The 21,944-nt window shown below is 40.2% G+C and overlaps 1 protein-coding gene across 3 annotated transcripts in view; it reads right to left on the reverse strand.

Moving 5' to 3' along the window:
• The window catches only part of NCAN (neurocan), a 367,742-nt gene extending 346,046 nt beyond the window's left edge, over positions 1-21,696 (reverse strand). For 2 of the 3 annotated variants that reach the window (XR_012235261.1, XM_073592508.1), the window contains exon 1: positions 21,230-21,696. Coding sequence is in view for 2 of the 3 variants with exons in the window: in XM_073592508.1 (XP_073448609.1) it covers positions 21,230-21,252 (23 nt within the window). In the remaining variant the exon portion in view is untranslated. The remainder of the gene's footprint in view (positions 1-21,229) is intronic. The other variant, XM_073592518.1, reaches the window with a different exon arrangement.
• Positions 21,697-21,944: the final 248 nt, after the last annotated feature.

Raw genomic sequence — 21,944 nt, forward strand, 5'->3', positions numbered from 1 at the left:
ATTATCTCCGAACCTAGGGTTCCCCCGGCGAACTTCCGACGTCAGCTGACAGTGCTTGAATCATACTGCGAGGACAATGAACCCCTTCCTTGCTCCCTTTATAAGATGTGCATGTTACTGATCTCACCCTGAGGATTTTGTTATGCCTAGCCTTAGCAAATGGGAAAGGGACATTGAAAAAACCTTTACTTCTGCGCAGTGCCAGAACATCATACACCTCGCTTTGAAATCATCCATGTGTACCCATGTCCAAGGAACCAATTACAAATTACTAACACACTGGTACCGTACTTCATCAGTTCTACATAAATACTTCCCTGAGAACTCAGATTATTGCTGGATATGCCAGGAGGAGCAGGGGACTTTGCCCTATATTTTTGGAATTGTCTGAAACTTAGGCAATATTGGCTAGAGGTACAAAAGATTACTCAACAGTTTACAGATTTCCCGATAACGGAGGATCCTGCCTTCTTCTTGCTCCACGGCTCTCAAATTCCTCTTAAAACATCCAAGAAATCTGACCTTCGTCACATGATTAATGCCGCCAAGGCTTGCGTCACCCTGTGCTGGAGATACCCTAATCCCCCCTCTATAGCCATGTGGCTTAACAAAGTCCCTTCCCTTTTGTTTTTCTTTCTCTCTCCTTCCGCTGTGACTTTCCTTTCCGGCGCCCATAGGCGTCCCTTATCTTCTCTGTTTTCATAATTTTCTTTCAAAAATTGGAATATCCATTTGAGTGAATGCTTCTTAACATTTTGTTCCTGGAAAAGAGATTTTATTCATGTTCAGTTTAACATAAATTTACCTCGTTTCTGTTTGTATCTCTCATTATGCCGCCATGTTACTTTGGATTTTACTTATTGACGTGGGACATTGATCTTTTTTTTTTTTTTTATTGTTCTGCACTGATGGATGTTTTACTCCTCTATATCTATATATAAATTAAGAATTTGATAATTAAGTCACAAGACTTGCAGATTCATCACTTTTTCTTTGTTATTTAATATTTTCAGGTAGATCAGTTTAATATTTAATAAAATTGTAAATGTAAAAAGTGCCTGCTCTCTATAAACCTTGTAATATGAATATTAAGTTATCAAAAATAGTCATCAATGTATACACATGTCAGTGTCAATTGATACTATTCATTTAGGGTATATAGATAATATGAAAGCAACTAAAATCCTAACTGAAATGAATGTAATAGATTTTTACTCCAATGGCAATAATGTAAGTGCTACTGGGAGAGCGAAGAAACAATATTGGCAAACAATGTCAAAAGGTAAGTCCCATTGTTCATATCAAAAGAGAAAATGAGGCTTATAGCCTCTAAGGATATTATTAGGACTGACAAATACAAAAAGAATGTGAGACACACCAACCTAGTCTAATACAGCAACAATTTATTAATATGTTAAAAGCAAGATGATGCATGTTCAAAAGTCTTAGGCAAGAAAGACATCTCAGCAGTTGCGATGGGAGTTTGCCTAAACATGGCCAGCTGTAGAATTTAGAGTAGCTATTTCGAACACCTCAGTATTGCAAAATACATGCATTACAATCATGTTAATCTCTTGAAATTAAGGAAATGTTTCCAAAGTCAGGTGAAATCCCTTTATATACAGTTGTCACTGGAACAGATGTCTCCATTGGAAGATTCACCCTCAACCTCTTTTTCAGGTTGTTTGGACACTGACAATATTCAAACAGAGAGGGTGAATACCCACAGAAAGGACAGAAACACTAAACATCTTACCAAGATTCTAACACCTAACATTGTATCCCAAAAACATTTTTAAAAGCTTTTTTTTATAAATACACTTTATATTTGTAACAACAACGAAGTCTGGCACTAGGGGACCAAGACGATGAGCCCTTACACTTTAACTTTGGATTGTAGCCATTGACAGATTTAACTATTTGCATAGTTTTTATGCTGATTTGATTAACACAAATTTGTATTAATCCCAGGCTGGGAAAGAAATGCCACATGTCACACAGTGCACACCAATAAACTGTTGTTTATGGGACCAAATGAGCCAAGTGAAAGAGAAATGTTTATGAGGTAGCACCAATTGCGGTTGACACAGAAAAGACTGCTGTGTACATTTTTTTGGATGGAGCATATTTACAAACCCACAGATGCTGGAAGCTTCAGAGGGACTAACATGAACCTGTATAATTTTTTTAAGCGCATCCTCCTTTCTGGCAAATACCAGTTTTAAAACTGCTGGACTGCGCATGCTTCTTATAGGCAGCAACTATGATTTCATTTGTACAAACATTAGCTTTTTTATTTAATTCATTTTATTTCTTTTGTTTTGTTGCTGTTAATAAAAATACCCAAAGCTTTAGACTTTAGTTTTATTTTTATTAATGGACTAACATTTAATTTATAACCAGAGCTGTTTCTGTGAGTAACCCCATCTGTTGTACAAGTAATGCAGCCCAATGTTATTTATCTACATCAGTAATTCATGTGGTTATTCTTTGTGATGTCAGAATTTGCAGGTCTTTTGACATATACTGTATTATCACTCAAGCTGAAGGTTGTAGTAATTTCTGTTGCCAACATGTATATTCTGTATTTTTAAATCTGTCTTACAAACACATTAAAGTCAATGGAGTTATATATAATATAGTTAATTCTCAGTAAATATTTGATATAATTAATATTACATGCGGCATTTTCTCTTGCAGCATGCTGGGATCATAACTAATGATTTGAAAATTATTCAGCCAGACCTTTTCTATATTTTCTTTTTTTAAAGTTTCCAAAGAGTTGTTACAGAACCACTACACTAGAAATTTTCTGCTGACATTAGAGCCACCAGCCAACACCCACTTCTGATTGGCTTGACAAAGCTGACTCCACGCTTTCATTTAGAAAAGTGTATTGCAGAAAGACAAGCAACTCCAGCTGTGCGACTGCTGAAAGTCGTTTGCTAGAACCATCTAAACAGGGAGCTGCATGTAGCTCCTAAGCCACTGGTAATTGCTGTTCTTTAAGATGTTTCTATGTAACACCTTATTCACGCTTATTCAACATGGCACTGCAAAGATCACTGGGGATGCATGAAGAATAGCAACCCTTAGCAACCAGCAAGGTTTCAGTCTACTTCAAAATTCAGAAAAATCTCTATGGTTTATTGTAATTTGCACATCGCCACTGCTTATTGTTTTACAGCATTGGCCCAAATTGGTCAGTGAATATATACTCAAGATCCAGCAACTGAGAGGCCAGCTACGTAAATGTATGAAAACAGCCATTGGTTTAACTGTGATTAAATTATCTGAGCCTTAAAAAAATATATACAGTATTAATATAATTTTAGAGACAAGGAAATATTAAGAAAGCTCATTTGCAGCATTGATGTTTGCGGCTTTTTTTCTGAGTCTTTAAAAGTTTCCTAAAAAAAAACTTCAAAAGGTTTATACTACATGCCATATGAGTGACCGTGTGACTGGTTGGACTGTAGTGAAGGCTATTTGTGCTTTTAACCCAGTAGGCAAAGGACTGGTTAAACATTTATGGCCCCAGAATAGCCAGTTCTGCAGGATATATTACTGTATACAAGTCAGTGGAACTCCTTTATAGAGAAGCAAAAAAAAAAGGCATAGGGCTGGCATGACTTTGCAGCAGGGAAAATAAGCAGTTATAGGGTTAACGTTTTTATGTATGTTACATACCGGGATTAATGGCTCGTTAATTTGAAGGAGGGGCTTCTAGACAGAAGAGGGTTGTCCCGGGCAGTTGGAGAGCTGCGGACCAAGAAGACATTTCCCACCCTCCCGCCCATTTGCTAAGTTTGTTTTGCTGCACTTGTCATAGTGGCCTGGCAGTTGGGATCTTTGGAGGCCTTCTAAAGTAATCAGCGATATGGCATAGTGAGGAATCGTCTCTGGTATGGGGTCCTCAGTAAAATTCCAGTTAATGGAGGTTTAACTGAGCATTTGGGATATGGAGGTATCTGCGTAGAAGGTGAGAGTTTGGATTGTCCCAGAGTCGGTGTGTTGCGGCTTGCGACCTGTATCTGGTTACGCAGATACAAAGCTAATTTTGGTTCATCAGTGCCTTCATAGATAAGCAACCTGAATTATTGTGTATCATTGCGATTATTATTATGTTTCTGTTAAAGGAATGTGTTTTTGGTTATAAGTTAATAATAAATGGCCGCTACGGCCAATTTTCACTCCAAATGCTGTTGTCTGTTTATTCTTGAAGGTTGGAAAAGTAGGGGTCGTAGCGGTGGCTTAGTTATTTTGAGGGAGGAATGTTTACAGCTGTTTAGTCATGTAGCTGTCGGGTGAGAAGTGAAGGTGAATCTATAAGGTATCACTTGAGTTTGCTGGGGCTGCATCACATCCATGATAGTGGCACCCAGCAGGAATCTCAGGGTTTTTGGATGTCACAAGGGAGACTTTCACTGGTAATTAACATAATATACAAACAAAATATGTTAAATGCATATGTAATCTAATTGAAAAATTGTTGTTGTAATGAATGGTCTAAATGGTTCTTGTATGAATAAATGTATCAGTCATACCCTCTTCTGCATGGGATCCTTTGATAGTTTGTCAGTACATTGATTTCCTGGTAAAATTGCTGTAAAAGACAGCCTAGCTGCTCTAGTTAGTAGCAAGGAGCATTCTTCTGCACCAACAACAAAATACAGCACTGATATTATATTATATTAAATCAGATTCTGCATTACAACTCCCACTTTTCTTCTGACAAATAAGTCATGTAGTTCACTCCCCATCCCACCCCTTATCTTTTCCAATCCAATATACTCCCAGGTCAGTCACATTCATTGACTCCTCTTTTTGTCCCTTTCAGTCATTTATCATCCTCACTGGTGACACACTACACCTAACCCTTTCAGAGCCAGCACCACACTTGTCTCTGGTGTATCCGTGTAAGAGTCACATATACACAAGAGTATTTTTTGGAGGGAGTGGGGAAGCTGGTTAATGCACCTGTTTTTTCTTCTTTTTTTTGGTGTGTGGAAGGAAAAAAATACACAAAGGAAAGCTGAAAAATCACAGGGATAGCAAACAGACAACACCAGAAGTCTCAAATGTGTTTTTGAGGGACTTCCAGCCTTCATGCTGCCAAACAGACCTATTCCATCACTCATTAGGACCTTCTTATCCAGTCCTCACCAACTATTTTCTACCTTTAACTCTCTACTCTGTCCTCCAATGCTACCACTTGCTAACCCATTTACTGCCAGGGGATTTTCAATCATTTCAATAAATTGATGACATTTGTGATGAAATCTTCTCTGTCTAAGCATCTCTCCCACCTAACATATAATGTCTATCACCACATTCAATACCTTCCTCTTTTGACTACGTTAACATAAGTGAGGTTGCTCAACTGCTTTGTGATTTTCATTTAACCACCTGCCCTCTGGATCCTCGTCTTTCACAGCTCCTCCAGTTACCTACTTGCTCTATTCTATAGTCTCTAACTCACACCTATAATCTCTCACTCTCTACTGATACAGTGCCTTGAAATGTATTCATACCCCTTGAAATTTTCCACATTTGGTCATGTTACAACCAAAAATGTAAATGTATTCTATTGGGATTTTATGTGAAAGACCAACACAAAGTGGCAAATAATTGTGAAGTAGAATGAAAACGATAAATGGTTTTCATATTATTTTACATATAAATATCTGAAAAGTGTGGCGTGCATTTGTATTTAACCCTCCTTTACCCTGATACCCCTAAATAAAATCTAGTAGAACTAATTGCCTTCAGAAGTCCCCTAATTTGTAAATAGATTCCACTTGTGTGTAATTTAATCTCAGTATAAATACAGCTGTTCTGTGAAGCGCTCAGAAGTTTGATAGAGAACAAAAAAATATCCCAAGCTTTGAACATGTCACAGAGTTCAAGCCATCTTCCGAAAATGGAAAGAGTATGGCACAACTGCAAACTTACCAAGATGTGGCCGTCCACCTAAACCGACAAGCCAGGAAAGATGGTAAGCAGATGGTAAGTCTGAAGGAGCTGCACAGCTCAGATGGGAGAATCTGTCCACAGGACAACTATTAGTCGTGCACTCCACAAATCTGGTCTTTACGGAACATTGGCAAGAAGAAAGCCATTGTTGAAAGAAAGCCATAAGAAGTCCCGTTTGCAGTTTGCTAGAAGCCATGTGGGGGACACAGCAAACATGTGAAAGAAGGTGCTCTGGTCAGATGAGACCAAAATTGAACTTTGCGCCTAAAAGCAAAATGCTATGTGTGGCGGAAAACTAACCCTGTACATCACCCTGAACACACCATCCCCACCGTGAAACATGGTGATGGCAGCATCATGTTATGGGGATGCCTTGGGGAAGACTTGGGACTGGGGTGGAGGTTCATCTTACAGCAGGACAATGACCCTAAACATACAGCCAGAGCTACAATGGAATGGTTTCGATCAAAGCATATTCATGTGTTAGAATGGCCCAGTCAAAGTCCAGACCTAAATCCAATTAAGAATCTGTGACAAGACTTGAAAATTGCTGTTCACAGACGCTCTCCATCTAATCTGACAGAGCTTGAGCTATTTTGCAAAGAAGAATGGGCAAAGATTTCACTCTCTAGATGTGCAAAGCTGGCAGAGACATTCCCAAAAAGACTGATAGCTGTAATTGCAGCGAAAGGTGGTTCTACATAATATTGACTCAGAGGGGCTGAATACAAATGCAGGCCACACTTTTCAGATATTTATTTGTAAAAAAATTTGAAAACCAAAATCATTTTCCTTCCACTTCACAATTATGTGCCATTTTGTTTTGGTCTATCACAAAAAATTCCAATAAAATGCATTTACGTTATTGTTTGTAACATGACAAAATGTGGAAAATTTCAAGGGGTATGAATACTTTTTCAAGGCACTGTATCTCTGTACTCCTGAGCTCCTTTAGGTCTCTTCATCACTAATTTCCCATCTGATTCAAACTCACTTTGTCCAAAACAGAGCTCATGTTATTCCCGCTCCCCCATGTCCCTGTTCATTATTTTTCTATACAGATTAATTGTACAACTCTCAGTCCCTCCCCTCATGCCAAGTTGCTAGGTGTAATTCTGAATTCCCACTACTCTTTCCGCAACCAGTCACTGTCCAATTTTTACCACCTTCACCTTCCTTACATTTCAAAAATTCACCCCTTCTTAGCAGCAAATGACAGCAACAAAGCTACTATTTCACTCCCTTACGTTATACCTTGCCTTGACTATTGCAACTCTCTCCTCATTGGCCTACCTTTACACAGGCCATTTCCCCTGCAGTCTACCATTAGACATCTTTCACACTGGGGGCATTAAAAATAGCACCTGCAAACCGCCATAAAGCATCTGCTCCATTCACTCCAGTGTGAAAGCCCGAGGCCTGGCAGGGCGTCAGAAAAAGTCCTGCCAGCAGCTTCTTTGGAGCAGTGAAGGAGCGGTGAACTCACCGCTCCTCCAAGGCTGCTCCCCATTGAAAGCAATGGGGCAGTGCTGCGATACCGCCGGCAAAACGCAGCTCCGGTGGCATTTTGCGGGCAGATTTAACCCCTTTTCGGACACTAGCGCGGGGTTAGAACAGCCCCGCTAGCGGCCAAATAGCACCGCTAAAACGACGGGAAAGCGGCACTTTACTGCTGACACCGATGGCGCCACAGTGTGAAAGGGGTCTAAATGTTGCAGTCAGACTCATCCACTTTACCAACTATTCTCTGGCCGCTGTCCCTCTATGTCATTCTCTTCACTGGCATCCACCCACCCAACAAATACAATTTAAAATACTAACAACAACATAATAAGATATCCACAAATCCGCACCAACCTTTTCTTAAAATATCAAACTGTCTTCTCTGCTCCTCCCAAGACCAAGACCTCTCTAGCGTCTTCATCATTTTCTCCCATGCTAGTGTCCAGGATTTCTTCAGAACCTCTCCTTCCTCTGAAACTTCCCACCCCAATCTGTCTGGCTGTCTTCTACTCTTTCCAATTTTGGATGATCCCTGAAAACTCATCTCATCAGGGAAGCCTATCCTGCCTCCATCTAAAAACTATCCTTTATCCTCCAGCTCATCCCTCACAGTTATCACCATTTTTTCTACTCATCCCTCCCTCTTAGAGTGTAACCTTTACTATCAAACCTAAGCCTCTTGTATTGTAACTGTACTGTATTTTGTAAATCAATCTGCAAACTGCTGGCATTGTATAAATCCTGTATAATAATAATAATAATACCTCCCAGGTGAGAGCACACCTCTCAGCAAGTGAGAACAGAACTCCAAGGCTGTAATGCTCAAGTGCAAACAAGCTGATTCTTACAACAATGTACGCTTCTGCTGTATTTCTTATATTCAGTATTACTTAAGTGATATACTGTATTTTTGCAATTAGTCATATAAGACTAATGAAAGCTTATCTCAGGGTTGCTTGCTATATGTGTTGGTGCACATCAGTGCTCTTTATACTTTGTTATAAAGCCAAAGATGTACTGTATGTTTGGAGATACCTATGTCAAACTTATTATCACAACCAACAAGACGTAGAGCCATTGCATTTAATAATTGCTGCTATATAATATAAAGAATAGTGTACAACCCGATTGTAATTTATTCAGTTGGTGAAATAGTGATGCATATTGCAACATCATATTGTTATGTTCACATCACACATTTACAAAATAACATCGCTCAACTGAATGTACCACCACTATTTTGTCCTTTATCAAAAGAATAGTAACTCATAGCCACCGTTTCTATATAATAATGCAAAAATAATAGATTTTTGGATTATTATTACAAGTATTGTCTTTGTAGCATACACATTGGAGTCACAGCTGCTGCAGAGGTGACTTGACCCTATTTAAACCAGAGCTTCTGTCTTCCTCTATTCTTGACTATGCAAAGGGATTACACACACTTGCTCTCCACCAGATTTACCAGAAGAGCCCAGTATGTAATTGAACCTCTGGATATCCATTTTGATGGTTTTGCAATAATAATGGGTGTAACCGGAAACAAGGTTACAAATATGGAATTAGCTTTTAATTGAACAATCCTAAACAATATTTTTAATAGTAGCCACAGCTTTCTGGTCAGAGTGCACAGTAATGCCACGTACACACGATCGTAAATTCCGCCAGCAAAAGTCCGATGAGAGCTTTTGGTTGGAAAATGCGACCGTGTGTATGCTCCATCGGACTTTTGCTGGCGGAATTCTAGCCAGCAAAAGATTGAGAGCAGGTTCTCAATTTTTCGGTCAGAAAAAGTTTCGATCGGAAATTCCGATCGTCTGTACCAATTCCGATGCGCAAAATTCCTATGCATGCTCGGAAACAATTCGACGCATGCTCTGAAGCATTGAACTTAATTTTCTCGGCTCGTCATAGTGTTGTACGTCACCGCGTTCTTGACGGTCAAAAGTTCAGCAAACTTTTGTGTGGCCGTGTGTATGCAAGCCAAGCTTGAGCGGAATTCCGTCAGAAAAATCTTGGATGGTAAATTCCGCACGTGTGTACGTGGCATAAGATGAGGAAACTTGCCATCGGTATGTGTGGCATGTATGACATGCTGTTGTATCATGCTGGCTAATTTTGAGGGTGTCCAAACTCATTCACTACATTTCAGCCCAAAGAGTCTCTTTTTACATTCCTATGACTCTGTTGTAACCAGATCATAATTATTACTGGGTGTTCAGATTTTACAAGATTCAGTTAGTACCCTTATATTCTGCATGAGTCGGGTTTTTTAAATTATGACTTCAAATGTTTGTTGATGCGTAGAGAGAGCTATGTGTTTTGCCACTGTCAATTAGCCTACTGCCAGTGTATGATGGCATGCCATGTTCTCCAGACTGGTTAATTTTTGCTGCCTGCTTGCATATGCATTAAAATGTATGTTTGTATACAGTATCTCACAAAAGTGAGTACACCTAACATTTTTGTAAATTTTTATTATATCTTTTTATGTGAAGAAATTACACTTTGCTACAATTTAAAGTAGTGAGTGTACAGCTTGTGCAATGGTGTAAATTTGCTGTTCCCTCAAAATAACTCAATGGCAACAAAAGTGAGTACATCCCTAAGTGTAATTGTCCAAATTTTCGAGCACTGCCTTAACCCTCTTGGGCATGGAGTTCACCAGAGCTTCACAGGTTGCCACTGGAGTCCTCTTCTACTCCTCAATGATGACATCACAGAGCTGGTGGATGTTAGAGACCTTGCGCTCCTCCACCTTCTGTTTGAGGATGCCCCACAGATGCTCAATAGGGTTCAGGTCTGGAGACATGCTTGGCCAGTCCACTTTTACCCTCAGCTACTTTAGCAAGGCAGTGGTCATCTTGGAGGTGTGTTTGGGGTTGTTATGTTGGAATACTGCCCTGCGGCCCAGTCTCCGAAGGGAGGGGATCATGCTCTGCTTCAGTATGTCACAGTACATGTTGGAATTCATGGTTCCCTCAATGAACTGTAGCTCCCCAGTTGCGGCAGCACTCATGCAGCCCCAGACCATGACACTCCCACCACCATGCTTGATTGTAGACAAGACACACTTGTCTTTGTACTCCTCACCTGATTGCCGCCACACATGCTTGACACCATCTGAACCAAATACGTTTATCTGGGTCTCATCAAATCAGGGGTGTACTCACTTTTGCTGCCAGCAGTTTAGACATAAATGGTGTGTTGAATTATTTTGAGGGGACAGCAAATTTACACTGTTATACAAGCTGTACACTCACTACAATGTAGCAAAGTGTAATTTCTTCAGTGTTGTCACATGAAAAGATATAATAAAATAGTTAGTACAAAAATGTGAGGGGTGTACTCACTTTTGTGAAATACTGTAATTCTATTTGAACTATGATCCAACAAAAATGATTGGTCGTATAACTATAACCTTTGTAGCAAAGGTAAAAAAAATGTAAAATGCATTTAACTCTGCTATGTATTAAAGTGACAGTACACTAGTCAATGCAGCAACATTGATCTCATCATCAGTGTACAATGACTATTTTCTTCAATAAAACCTGTGCATACACAAGCTTTTGCAAAGTCTTTCCCCAGCCTCGGGTCCTTAGGGTGGCATGAACCTAGTGAAGAAAGTGCAGATCGACCTACAGGAGAGAGGGAGAGCGGGAAGGAAAGTTTGCCAGCGCTGTACATAGCCTCTCTGCCACAGTGGCAGATGGGACCTGTGGTCATTGTTTGTTTGCATTGACAGACTGGATGATAAGGCTGTGCATGGCTCTGCCAAATAAAAAAAAGTTCAGATTCCTGCAGGGAAAAGCACCCCGTGATTCAGGTAGGAGTGGGGGAAGGGTGGTTTGACGGTGACGGATTGTGTATGGGACCATGTTTTACATTAATAATGCGTGTAACCAGAAACATGGTTACAAATTTGGAATTAGCCTTTAATTGAACAATCCTAAACAATATTTTAAATAGCAGCCACAGGGTGGCTTTATATTGGTAGTCTCTACTTCCCTGTACAACAGAATTCAGACTGGGGCAGAAAGTGAAAGCCCAATAAACCATTTGGGCTTTACTAAAAAGCACAGTGTGCAGGTAGTTGGCTAATGTAGGGGAACAGAGGATTGACCTCACTAGTGTACTGCTGTTCTCTTGCTATACAATCACAGGCCAAGGTGGTCCTTGACCAGGCTGTGTTGCTCTAACTACAGTAGACAAAATGCAGGTTAGTACCTTGCTGTGCCGTCTGACAGCATTCTTACAATTTGAAACCTTGCTATAAAGAATTACACATTTTTTGTTAGTTAAGACAACTTACGCATATGTATTTAAACCCTGACTTAAGCTGTTTCTCTTTATTCTGCTTTAAGTGCACAAACCCCCATTGGACTGTTTTACTTTGCTACCACTGAATCCAAACTCTCAAGGGGGACTTTTTAACCTGGTGAAATACCTGTTATTCTATTTTACCACTCCTATTTTTTGTGCACCATTGTTATGCCCTGTACACACGGTCGGATTTTCCAACAGAAAATGTGCGATCGGAGCTTGTTGTCGGAAATTACGACCAGGTGTGGGCTCTATCACACATTTTTCATAGGAATTTCCGACACACAAAGTTTGAGAGCTTGCTATAAAATTTTCCGACAACAAAATCCGTTGTCGGAAATTCCAATTGTGTGTACACAAATCCGACGCACAAAGTGCCACGGATGCTCAGAATAAATTAAGAGACGAAAGCTATTGGCTACTGCCCTGTTTATAGTCCCAACGTACGTGTTTTACGTCACCACGTTCAGAACGATCGGATTTTCCGACTTTGTGTGACCGTGTGTATGCAAGACAAGTTTGAGCCAACATCCGTCGGAAAAAATCCATGGATTTTGTTGTCAGAATGTCCGATCAATGTCCGACCATGTGTACGGGGCATAAGACTAAATAGCCAACACACTGCCATTTCCTGTTGCAGCTGTGCAGGCTTCTGTGTCACTTTCCTGCTTACTGTACTGTGAAAAAACACTTTTGTGCTATTTAGTAAGTACTTTTGTAAGCCAACTGAACACATCCGCCTTCCACTCCCAGCACCTGAAAACATGGTAGATTGGCAGCATTTGGCCATACAGCTTGATTGGCTTACAGTGCAGAGCATCCCACTCACAGTCTGTTATTCCCTGTGCAGTGGGGATTGTGGAAAAATAATACTGAGACGACCAGTATTTTAAAAAATTACAGTAGTGATTTTCTGTGCATTCATAATTAGACTGAAGGTTGTTTTTAGAAAAACATGGAATTAGTTATTATTAGTTATTAAATTGTTATTGTTAAAACTAAAAACAAAAATGCCTTTTTCCCCATTTTCATTTGGTGATCTGGCCAGTAACACACTTCCTGTCTAATGCCGCGTACACACGAGCGGATTTTCCATCGGAAAAATCTTGGACGGTTTTTCCGACGGAATTCCGCTCAAGCTTGCCTTGCATACACACGGTCACACAAAAGTTCTCTGAACTTTCGACCGTCAAGAACGCAGTGATGTACAACACTACAACGAGCCGAGAAAATGAAGTTCAATGCTTCCGAGCATGCGCCAAATTGTTGCCGAGCATGCGTGATTTTTTTGCGCGTCCGAATTGCATACAGACGAACGCATTTTCAGATAGGAACTTTTTCTGACCGAAAAATAGAGAACCTGCCCTCAATCTTTTGCTGGCTGGAATTCTGCCGGCAAAAGTCCGATGGAGCATACACACGGTCGGAATTTCTGACCAAAAGCTCATATCTGACTTTTGCTGGCGGAATTTCTGATCGTGTGTACGGGGCATTAGGGGGTTTCCCCTACATTGGAGAAGCAACATAGACACCTTTGGACCGCAGCATTGTCAAGCTAGGTTGAGAGTAATGTTAAATGCACCAGCAGATTTCGATGGATTTGACTATAGCTGGCCATAAACTGGTTAAAATTTCTCTAGATCGGCAGGGAAAGGACGAATTTTATTTAGTGTATGTCATCTCTACTAGACAAAAGTCGATCATTTGATCAACTTCTGTCGAAGGGACAGGCTGGAAAACTTTTCTCGATCAGTATATTCAAACAAAGGTGAATCCCACTTTCAAAATACAATGTCCCACTGGGGAGGATTCCTCCATCCACCTCTAGTGTGTTTATGGCAAGCTTAACAAATTAAAGCTGAACTCCAGCTAACACGTTTTAAGCAGCAACAGCAACAGTTTTTGTTCCTTTTTGGGATACAAATTTTTTAGGGGTTTAGTACTGCTTTTTAAGTAATCATAATGGTTTCCACTTTAGCAAATTTCAAGATAAAAAATGCCATTTGGAGATTTGCAATATATTTTTAGCATTTTAAATGCTTCTCTTTTCAACAATACAAAGAACAACTTTTACATGAGCATAATTGCAAGAGAGCACTTTATAGGTTAAGAAGAAGAAACATTTCACTTGCAACGGCACAAAGCGGGCCGTTAAGGTACGTGGCTAAACCATAATGGTGCATAATGTATATACTGCAGTTTTTGGCAGTGCATAATTAAATACTGTATATTGTATATTCTGCCATAGTAATTCACATACCATTTTGGTAGGCAGCTACTCTGTGTAATGCTTTTTTCAAAGCTGCATCCGGCTCCTGAGGGGTGGTGGTGGAGACTCCTTGTGATGATCGGCAGGTTCTGCCAATGTCACATATCCCAGCAACTATCATGCACACTGTTCGGGACTGAGAGGAAGGTACACTATATTACCAAGGGTAGGGTTCAATAATGAGTTGGCCCACCCTTTCCAGCTATAACATCTTCAACTCTTCCACAAGGCTGTCCACAAGGTTTAAGAGTGTGTCTATGGGAATGTTTGACCATTCTTCCAGAATCGCATTTGTGAGATTAGGCATTGATCTGAGGCACTGGCTCGCAGTCTCCACTAATTCATCCCAGCGGTGTTCTATTGGGTTGAGGTCAGGACTCTGTGTAGGCCAGTCAAGTTCCTCCACCCCAAACTCGCTTATCTATGTCTTTATGGACCTTGCTTTGTGCACTGGTGTTCAGTCATGTTGGAACAGGAAGGGGCCATCCCTAAACTGTTCCCACAAAGTTGGGAGCATGAAATTGTCCAAAATGTCTTGGTATGCTGACGCTTTAAGAGTTCCCTTCATTGGATCTATGGGGCCAAGCCCAATACCTGAAAAACAACCCCGCACCAAAATGCTCCCTACCACCAAATGATTTTGACTAGTGCACAAAGCAAGGCCCATAAAGACATGAGTGATCTAGTTTGGGGTGGAGGAACTTGACTGGCCTGCACAGTCCTGACCTCAACCTGATAGAACACCTTTGGGATAAATTATTGTAGAGACTGCGAGCCAGGCCTTCTCGTCCAACATCAGTGCCTGACCTCACAAATGTGCTTCTGGAAGAATGGTCAAACATTCCGATAGACACATTCCTAAACCTTGTGGACAGCCTTCCCAGAAGAGTTGAAGCTGTTATAGCTGAAAAGGGTAGGCCAACTTAATATTGAATCCTATGGACAAAGACTAGGATGCCATTAAAGTTCATGTGCGTGCAAAGGCAGGCGTCCCAAAACTTTTGGTATATGTGTATGTCAGCAGCATTCTGACCACGGAAGTACAGGTGTGCCGTGAGCAGATGATATCATGTAGCCGTTAAACAGAAGGCAAAGGCACATACTGGTCTCACTAGAATGGATCTGCTTCTGTGCCTAGCGTGCTCAGAAGGAAAGGGTAATGTAGGGGACTGGCAGGATCACTAGGTGTGTATTTTAGGTATGAAGAAATCATAGCTATGAGCTATGATTAAGCACTGAGTATGGTGTGAAAGGAGTTAGCTGTATTGAATGCTGTATCGCCTTCCCTCAATTGCTGTATGGAGTGTCATATGTTTTTGATTCAATAAAGTTGATTTTATTGGAGTTTGACCATCAAGACATTTCTTTATACCAGATCATCTGCTACGTGCAAGGCCAGCACCCTCTGTTTGTGCAGTGGAGGTGGAACACATAAATGTGACTACTTTGAGCGGTGTACTACTTCGCTAGGTGAATATTTTAGCTTAATGCTTTTTTTTTTCAAATTAAAGTGATTGTAAAGTCTTTTTTTTAGAATAAACATGTTATGCTTATCTGCTCTGTTTAATGGAATTCCACAGAGTGGCCCTGAACCTCCTCTTCTCAGGTCCTCTGCCAATGGCTTCTGCTGCTTTCAACAAAGCTTGTAAGAGCGGGAAGAGAGGACAGAACCACTACAGATGAGCACAGTGCTGGATTGAGTGAGGACTCTGGTAAATATAAGGGGGGTTGAGGGGGCAATACTGCTACCTAAACACTTTTTACCTTAATGCAGGGAATGCTGAAGCTCATAGGTATGCACAGCCTATTCCATTAGGGTGTGCACCCCAAAGCTCAAACACACATGCCTTTCTCTGCAGCCTCAGCTGCACTGGACAGTTAATGAATGGGGGTGCTCTCTGCTGAGCGGCTTCCTGTTTGTTCAGACACTGTTTACTATACTTCAGTTATGAATGGACATCGTGAGTGTGTTCACTGTGTTCATTTAGAAGGGGAAGGGGCCGGTAAATGACATATTTACCAGCCCCTTCCCCCAATCTTCATTCTGAACATTCCCTGCAGCAGCTGAGAGGAGAGGAGGGAAGCCAGCATCACTGTGGGGCAGGTGAGGGCAACACAGGCGGGTGGGGGGGGGGGTAGCCCAGGAAGTAGGGAAAATCTGCACCACACGTAGTGATTAGCACACCTATGCTTAGGCTTTAGAATCATTTTTTAAATAATATATTAAAAGGAGAAGTAGGGTCAGAGCTCTTTTAGCCCTACTTCTCCTTTAGGCCACAGGAGTACACTTTGTTCTGCACTCCTGTGACCTGTATTCAGCCGACAAAGGGCTAAATTCACTCAGCTGGTCCAGGCTCTGTAAAGATCCCACCGTGCCGCTGGGAGGCTAAGCCAGCTTCTCCTGTCCCCTCCATAGCCTGGCGCTCCTGTGAGTGTTATGCCGTGTACACACGAGCGGAATGTCTGACAGAAAAAGTCAGACGGGAGCTTTTCATTGTATATTCCGATCGCGTGTATGCCCCATTGAAATTTTTACGTTGAAAATTCTGATGGACCTAGAAAGAGAACTGCCCTGTACACACGACCGGTTTTCCCGTCGGAATAAACCAAAAACTACGCATGCTCTGAAGCAAGTACGAGACGGAAGCTATTGGCTACTGGCTATTGAACTTCTGTTTTCTTGTCCCGTCTTACTTGTTGTACATCACCGCGTTCTTGATGGTTGGAATTTGGTGTGACCATGTGTATGCAAGACAGCTTGAGCGGAATTCCGTCGGAACTCCATCGGAAAAACCTTTAGAGTTTATTCCGACTGGAAAACCGGTCGTGTGTACAGGGCATTAGAAGGGCAGAGCAGTGAGCCAGTGACTGTCAGTCTCTGCTCACTGTTTACTGAAGACCAGTCTTTAACTGCTCAGTTCTCGGTCTTAGAGGTGGCGGGGTGCATCCACCTAGGTGAGTATGTAGACTTTTTTTCAAACCCCATACTTCTCTTTTAAGTGCATTGTTGGAAACAAAGGAAACTAATCCCAACTATGTAAATTATGGTTCTCATGCACATTAAAGCACAGATTCAAGATTCCAAAAGACCTGTATATTAGTATACATTATACACTGTATTGTTAACAACATAAAATTTATTTCTCGTGCATTAGTGAACATAAAGTATATAGCATGTTAATTATTATGGAGAATATCATTGGACTGCCATGTTAAAGGTATTGGTGTGTTAGAAACATTGCCATGTTAGAGACAAATTACCAAAACATACAGAGTGCCATGCTATATTAAAGAAGAATATGCTCTAATGTAACGATTGTTGGAAGTACAGTAAAAGAAAAAAAAAAAACAGTAGCTTGTTTTTTTTCCTAGAGAGCTGTTCAAGGAAGTATCTACATTGGCTCCTGAGCTATGACTAAGCAACAATGATGTAGTGAAACGCGTCAGCTGTTTGTCCTGCTTCTGTTGTCACATGAACGTTGACTATTCATTATAATAAAGGCTTTTATCGGAGTGCGGCTGTCCAGAATCCATTTCTTCAATATTGCTCGTGCTGAGCCTGCACCTGGCTTCCACTTTGAGGAGGGCGTTTTCTTCAGTACACCACCGGGAGCGGTTCACCCTTTTGTTACATTGGCTCCTGACCCAGCACTGACCCTGATCCTAGTGTTCCTTGAGGCTATCTTGTAACCAGTGATGTCACTTACTCATTTGCAAGGAACAAATTGGAAATTTTCCCTGTGCTCAGTGTTGGTCAGGAGACCATGACTGAAGACACTTCCCTGCCCACCTCTGAACTAGGAGTTATATCATTGTCTAAATTGTTTTTATTTACCTTTTCAACAATCAGTCCTCCGTGCCCTGGACTGCAGGAGGCTCTAGGATATTTTATGAGACCCTAGAAAACTGGAGAATGGGGTGAAACCATAGGTGATTGCAGGAAAATTACTGATTTGTATTTACTCTTCTGAAGACTTAATTTGATCCTAGAAGCTTGAAGAATGGGATAAAACTGTAGGCGACCCCAGATTTTTTTTTTTTTTTTTCTCTTGCACCATTCATTCCTTCCTACTCTAAACTCCAGAAGAGTCCTGAGACCCTAGAAGACTGAAGAATGGGATGTAACTCTAGGCGACTCTAGGAAAAAGATGGGACATATTTCTGTATGCCTGATTTCTATTAAAAGGGAAACGTACAGTGAATGTTTAAATATGGGTAAATATTTTAATCATTGCTGTGTTTTCCTTAATTATGACACGATTTTCACATTTTTACATGCCTGCTCTCTTTTTTTTTTCTTATCGTAACAAATGCAGTGAATTGCATATTTCCTCTAGAATCAGAGTTTTTATTAGAATCTGCCATTCGGCTTAACAACTGCTGTGATGAGCTATTAGCCACAAAAGAAGTACATTGCTTTCAATGAGTCAGCTGACTCAAAGTACAACCATTGCACAGTACTGCAAAGCCGAAAGCAGAGCCTATTTTCTGGACCAAGCAAATGTGGATATTCTCGTGTACAATATGCAAGTACAAATAATGTATATTCCAAATGGTAGGGATGTGGCATAGATACTGTTGCAATTTTTTTTCATCTTTCAATTCAAATGCTGTACACGAGTTTTGGGCATCCCAATCTTTTTCAAGTTCCCACCGGTTCTGTTGTGTACGGCATTTGAATTGAAAGATTAAAAGAAATTGCCACAATATTTGTGCTGCATCCCTTTTTTTTGGATTCCATTTATCGGCGGTGGATGGGAGTCCATGGAAGCTACTAATTGGATTGCGTGTGGCTCACCACTTCACAGTTTACAAACAATACAACAAAACTATTTTGTTAATAACACATTAGTACACATTGGTAAGATTATATGTACATAAGATTACATATAGAATAACACTGAAAGAACTGTACATTCCCTTTAAAAAGACAAATTGAAAAAACAGCAGACAAGAAACTCCTTTAACGCACACAAAGAATAATTTGTGAAGTGGGCGCAATCAACTATTGCAACCAAACAGAAATCAACTCTCTGATTACGCTCCACCAGTACTGGATATCTGACTGGTTGTAGTGGGCTATGTGCTGTTTGTAACAGGTTATTAAATAAAACCTAGAGTGTGCCGCTGTTCAGGTTCAGGACCAGCAATAGCCTACAGCATGCATAATTCATAACACTATCCCCTCATGAGTGACCTCTCTCTCAGGATTTATGGGATGCCTATTATACAGTAATGTGCTGTGTTCGGCTCACTTAATCCCCACAGTGTTGTTCATCACGTATTTAAGATAAATGGGAAATGCAACCAAGAAACAAATTTGTCCATATTGAGAATTTGCCAGGGGAATTTTACAGTAACTTCGTATACATGACAACTTTCTAATACCTAGGAATCCTTCTGCTTTGGCATACATATATATGCACACTGATGCAATGCTAGGTGGATGCACATCTATTATTTTCATTGGGCTATTGAATAAAAAAACACAGCACAAGAAAATGTGGATAAGTCAATTGGTGCCTTATATATCAACCTATAATACATGTGCACTTGCAAGCATTGTCAACAATGGCATCATCTACATATCTTATTATGGAATAACACACACACACGTATGCAAATTACACATACATACATAATATATATATATATATCTATATAGATATATCTATATAGATATATATATATATATATATATCTAGATATATATATCTAGATATATATATATCTATATAGATAGATATAGATATATATCTATCTATATAGATATATATCTATATCTATCTATATAGATATAGATATATATCTATATCTATATATATATATATAGATATATATATATCTATAGATATATATCTATAGATATATATATACACAAATGTGTACACATAGTGTATAGGTATATAGCTGTCTTCTCTGGTTTGTCTATTTGTAGCTGGTGTTTTCTTGTAGCTGGATGGAGAACAGCAGCACTGACTAATTCCTGTGTCCCCAGATTACGCGGCACAAGTCAATGGTGCACGTTCTATTCTTCTCACCCCCTAATAATTTCAGCAGGACTGCCAACTGGAATCTAATGGCCCACCTGCTCCACATGAAGAAAAGATAGAGTGACAAATGCCAATTATATTGGTTTTCTGTTGTCACAATGGGTTTCCTTCCAGCCCCCTAGGTACATAAAAATGACATGTATCTATGTACATTTTGTCTTGATGACTTTGAAGTCATTCTGTATTCTACAGACATTTCTCAGGGCAGTCTCGCCTACAACAAACATGGAATCTATATTTCCAATTCCAGCAACATGTTGCAGATGGATCGGTAAAAAAAAAAAAATATGAAAAAAAAAAAAAAAAAAAAAGCATATGCTCTTTGTGAATTAATATCTTTGTATCAAATCAATATCAAATCACAAAAAAAACACATTGATTTACTTTGAAAAGAAAAACATAAAGGCAGACATAGGAAGCTGCTTCACAAACCCAGAAAATGATCTCCATTCAAGACTGCAAATATGAAATGAGCACACGTGAAATAACAAATTAAACTGCAGATTAGATTACATTACTTGATCCCTTTAGACTATCACCGGTGCTATTGTGCGGCAAGTATGATTCATGGTAAGTTTAACAAAACACATACTGTATATATTATAATTAGAAAGATAACTGAACTGTTAATTTGCAATAATTACTACTCTAGATAATAACAATGGTAGAGATCAATTGTGTGCAAACTACAGTTATAAGGATCAATCTTTGTATTTTAGTTATCAATTATTTTATTGCCTTTAGGAACAAGCTCATATCATTAACTTTTAATTAATGACCTTCTGCTACACTAGATACAAAGAGGAAAAGAAAATGAGTATCAATAATAATAATCAAAATGTAATTAAAACCTCCCAAAAGTAAGAAGGGATTATCTAAAGTGTGAGGCGTTTGTTAAACGATAGAGCACACCAGGAATTCTATTAAAGCCTATCGGGCTACAACAGCGCATCAATAGACACCAAGGGGAATTTGGAAGGACAATTGAACGCACTTAGCCCTCTGTAATCCTAAATAAATAAGGGTGTTATTTGTTCCATGTGAGTGTCAGTTTAATGAAAGCTCAGATCACAGAAAGGGATATATAACAAGGCTTAATAATTACCTGCATGGACGCTGTGGATCCATATTATAAAGTCTTCAGGAATTCATTGACAATCCCTTCCGATATGCAGCTGCTGTGAGCCAGGCAGAAGGGCACGGGGGGGCTAGCAATGGGAAGAGGTACAGGGAGGTGGAACAGAGAAGCAAGGTAGGAGGCAGGTCAGGCATCCAGCTCTGTTTGGGTACCAGATATGAAGGATGCTGCAGGAAAGCCAGTTCCTAGAAGGGGAGTGTGCATGAAACAGTCATACAGCTCCACTGCATCTTCACTCTCCTCTCACATCTGCAGGCTGGGAAGGGGGGTCTGGCTAAGCTTATGGGCTGTGCGATCAAGACCCTTGGGCATCCCCTTCCTTGTCAAAGAGCATCCCATCAGGGATCGATAGGCTATGAGAGGAAGAGCTTGTGCTCACTCCATAGTGCTTAGGGGGAGAAAAGAGGCAGCTGCTGTGAGCATGCGTGCCAATGGATCTGCACCCTTTTTAATCAAGGCTGGTGCTCCGACCAGGTGGTGCACTGCAGGGGGATTGTTACCACTGGGGGGATCATCACTGTGGCTTCAATGAAGTTGTTATTTATTTATTTTTATTTTTTTAAACCAACAGTCACTGGCCATTTAGCAGCCAAAAGATTTGCTACTGCGTTAACCCTTTCTGCTTTCAGCCTATTTAATGACACGTGGTTTTAATAGAAAATGTAGAGTGCATATTTATAAT

Source organism: Aquarana catesbeiana, linkage group LG01, assembly GCF_042186555.1.
Source record: "Aquarana catesbeiana isolate 2022-GZ linkage group LG01, ASM4218655v1, whole genome shotgun sequence".
Lineage (NCBI taxonomy): Eukaryota > Metazoa > Chordata > Amphibia > Anura > Ranidae > Aquarana > Aquarana catesbeiana.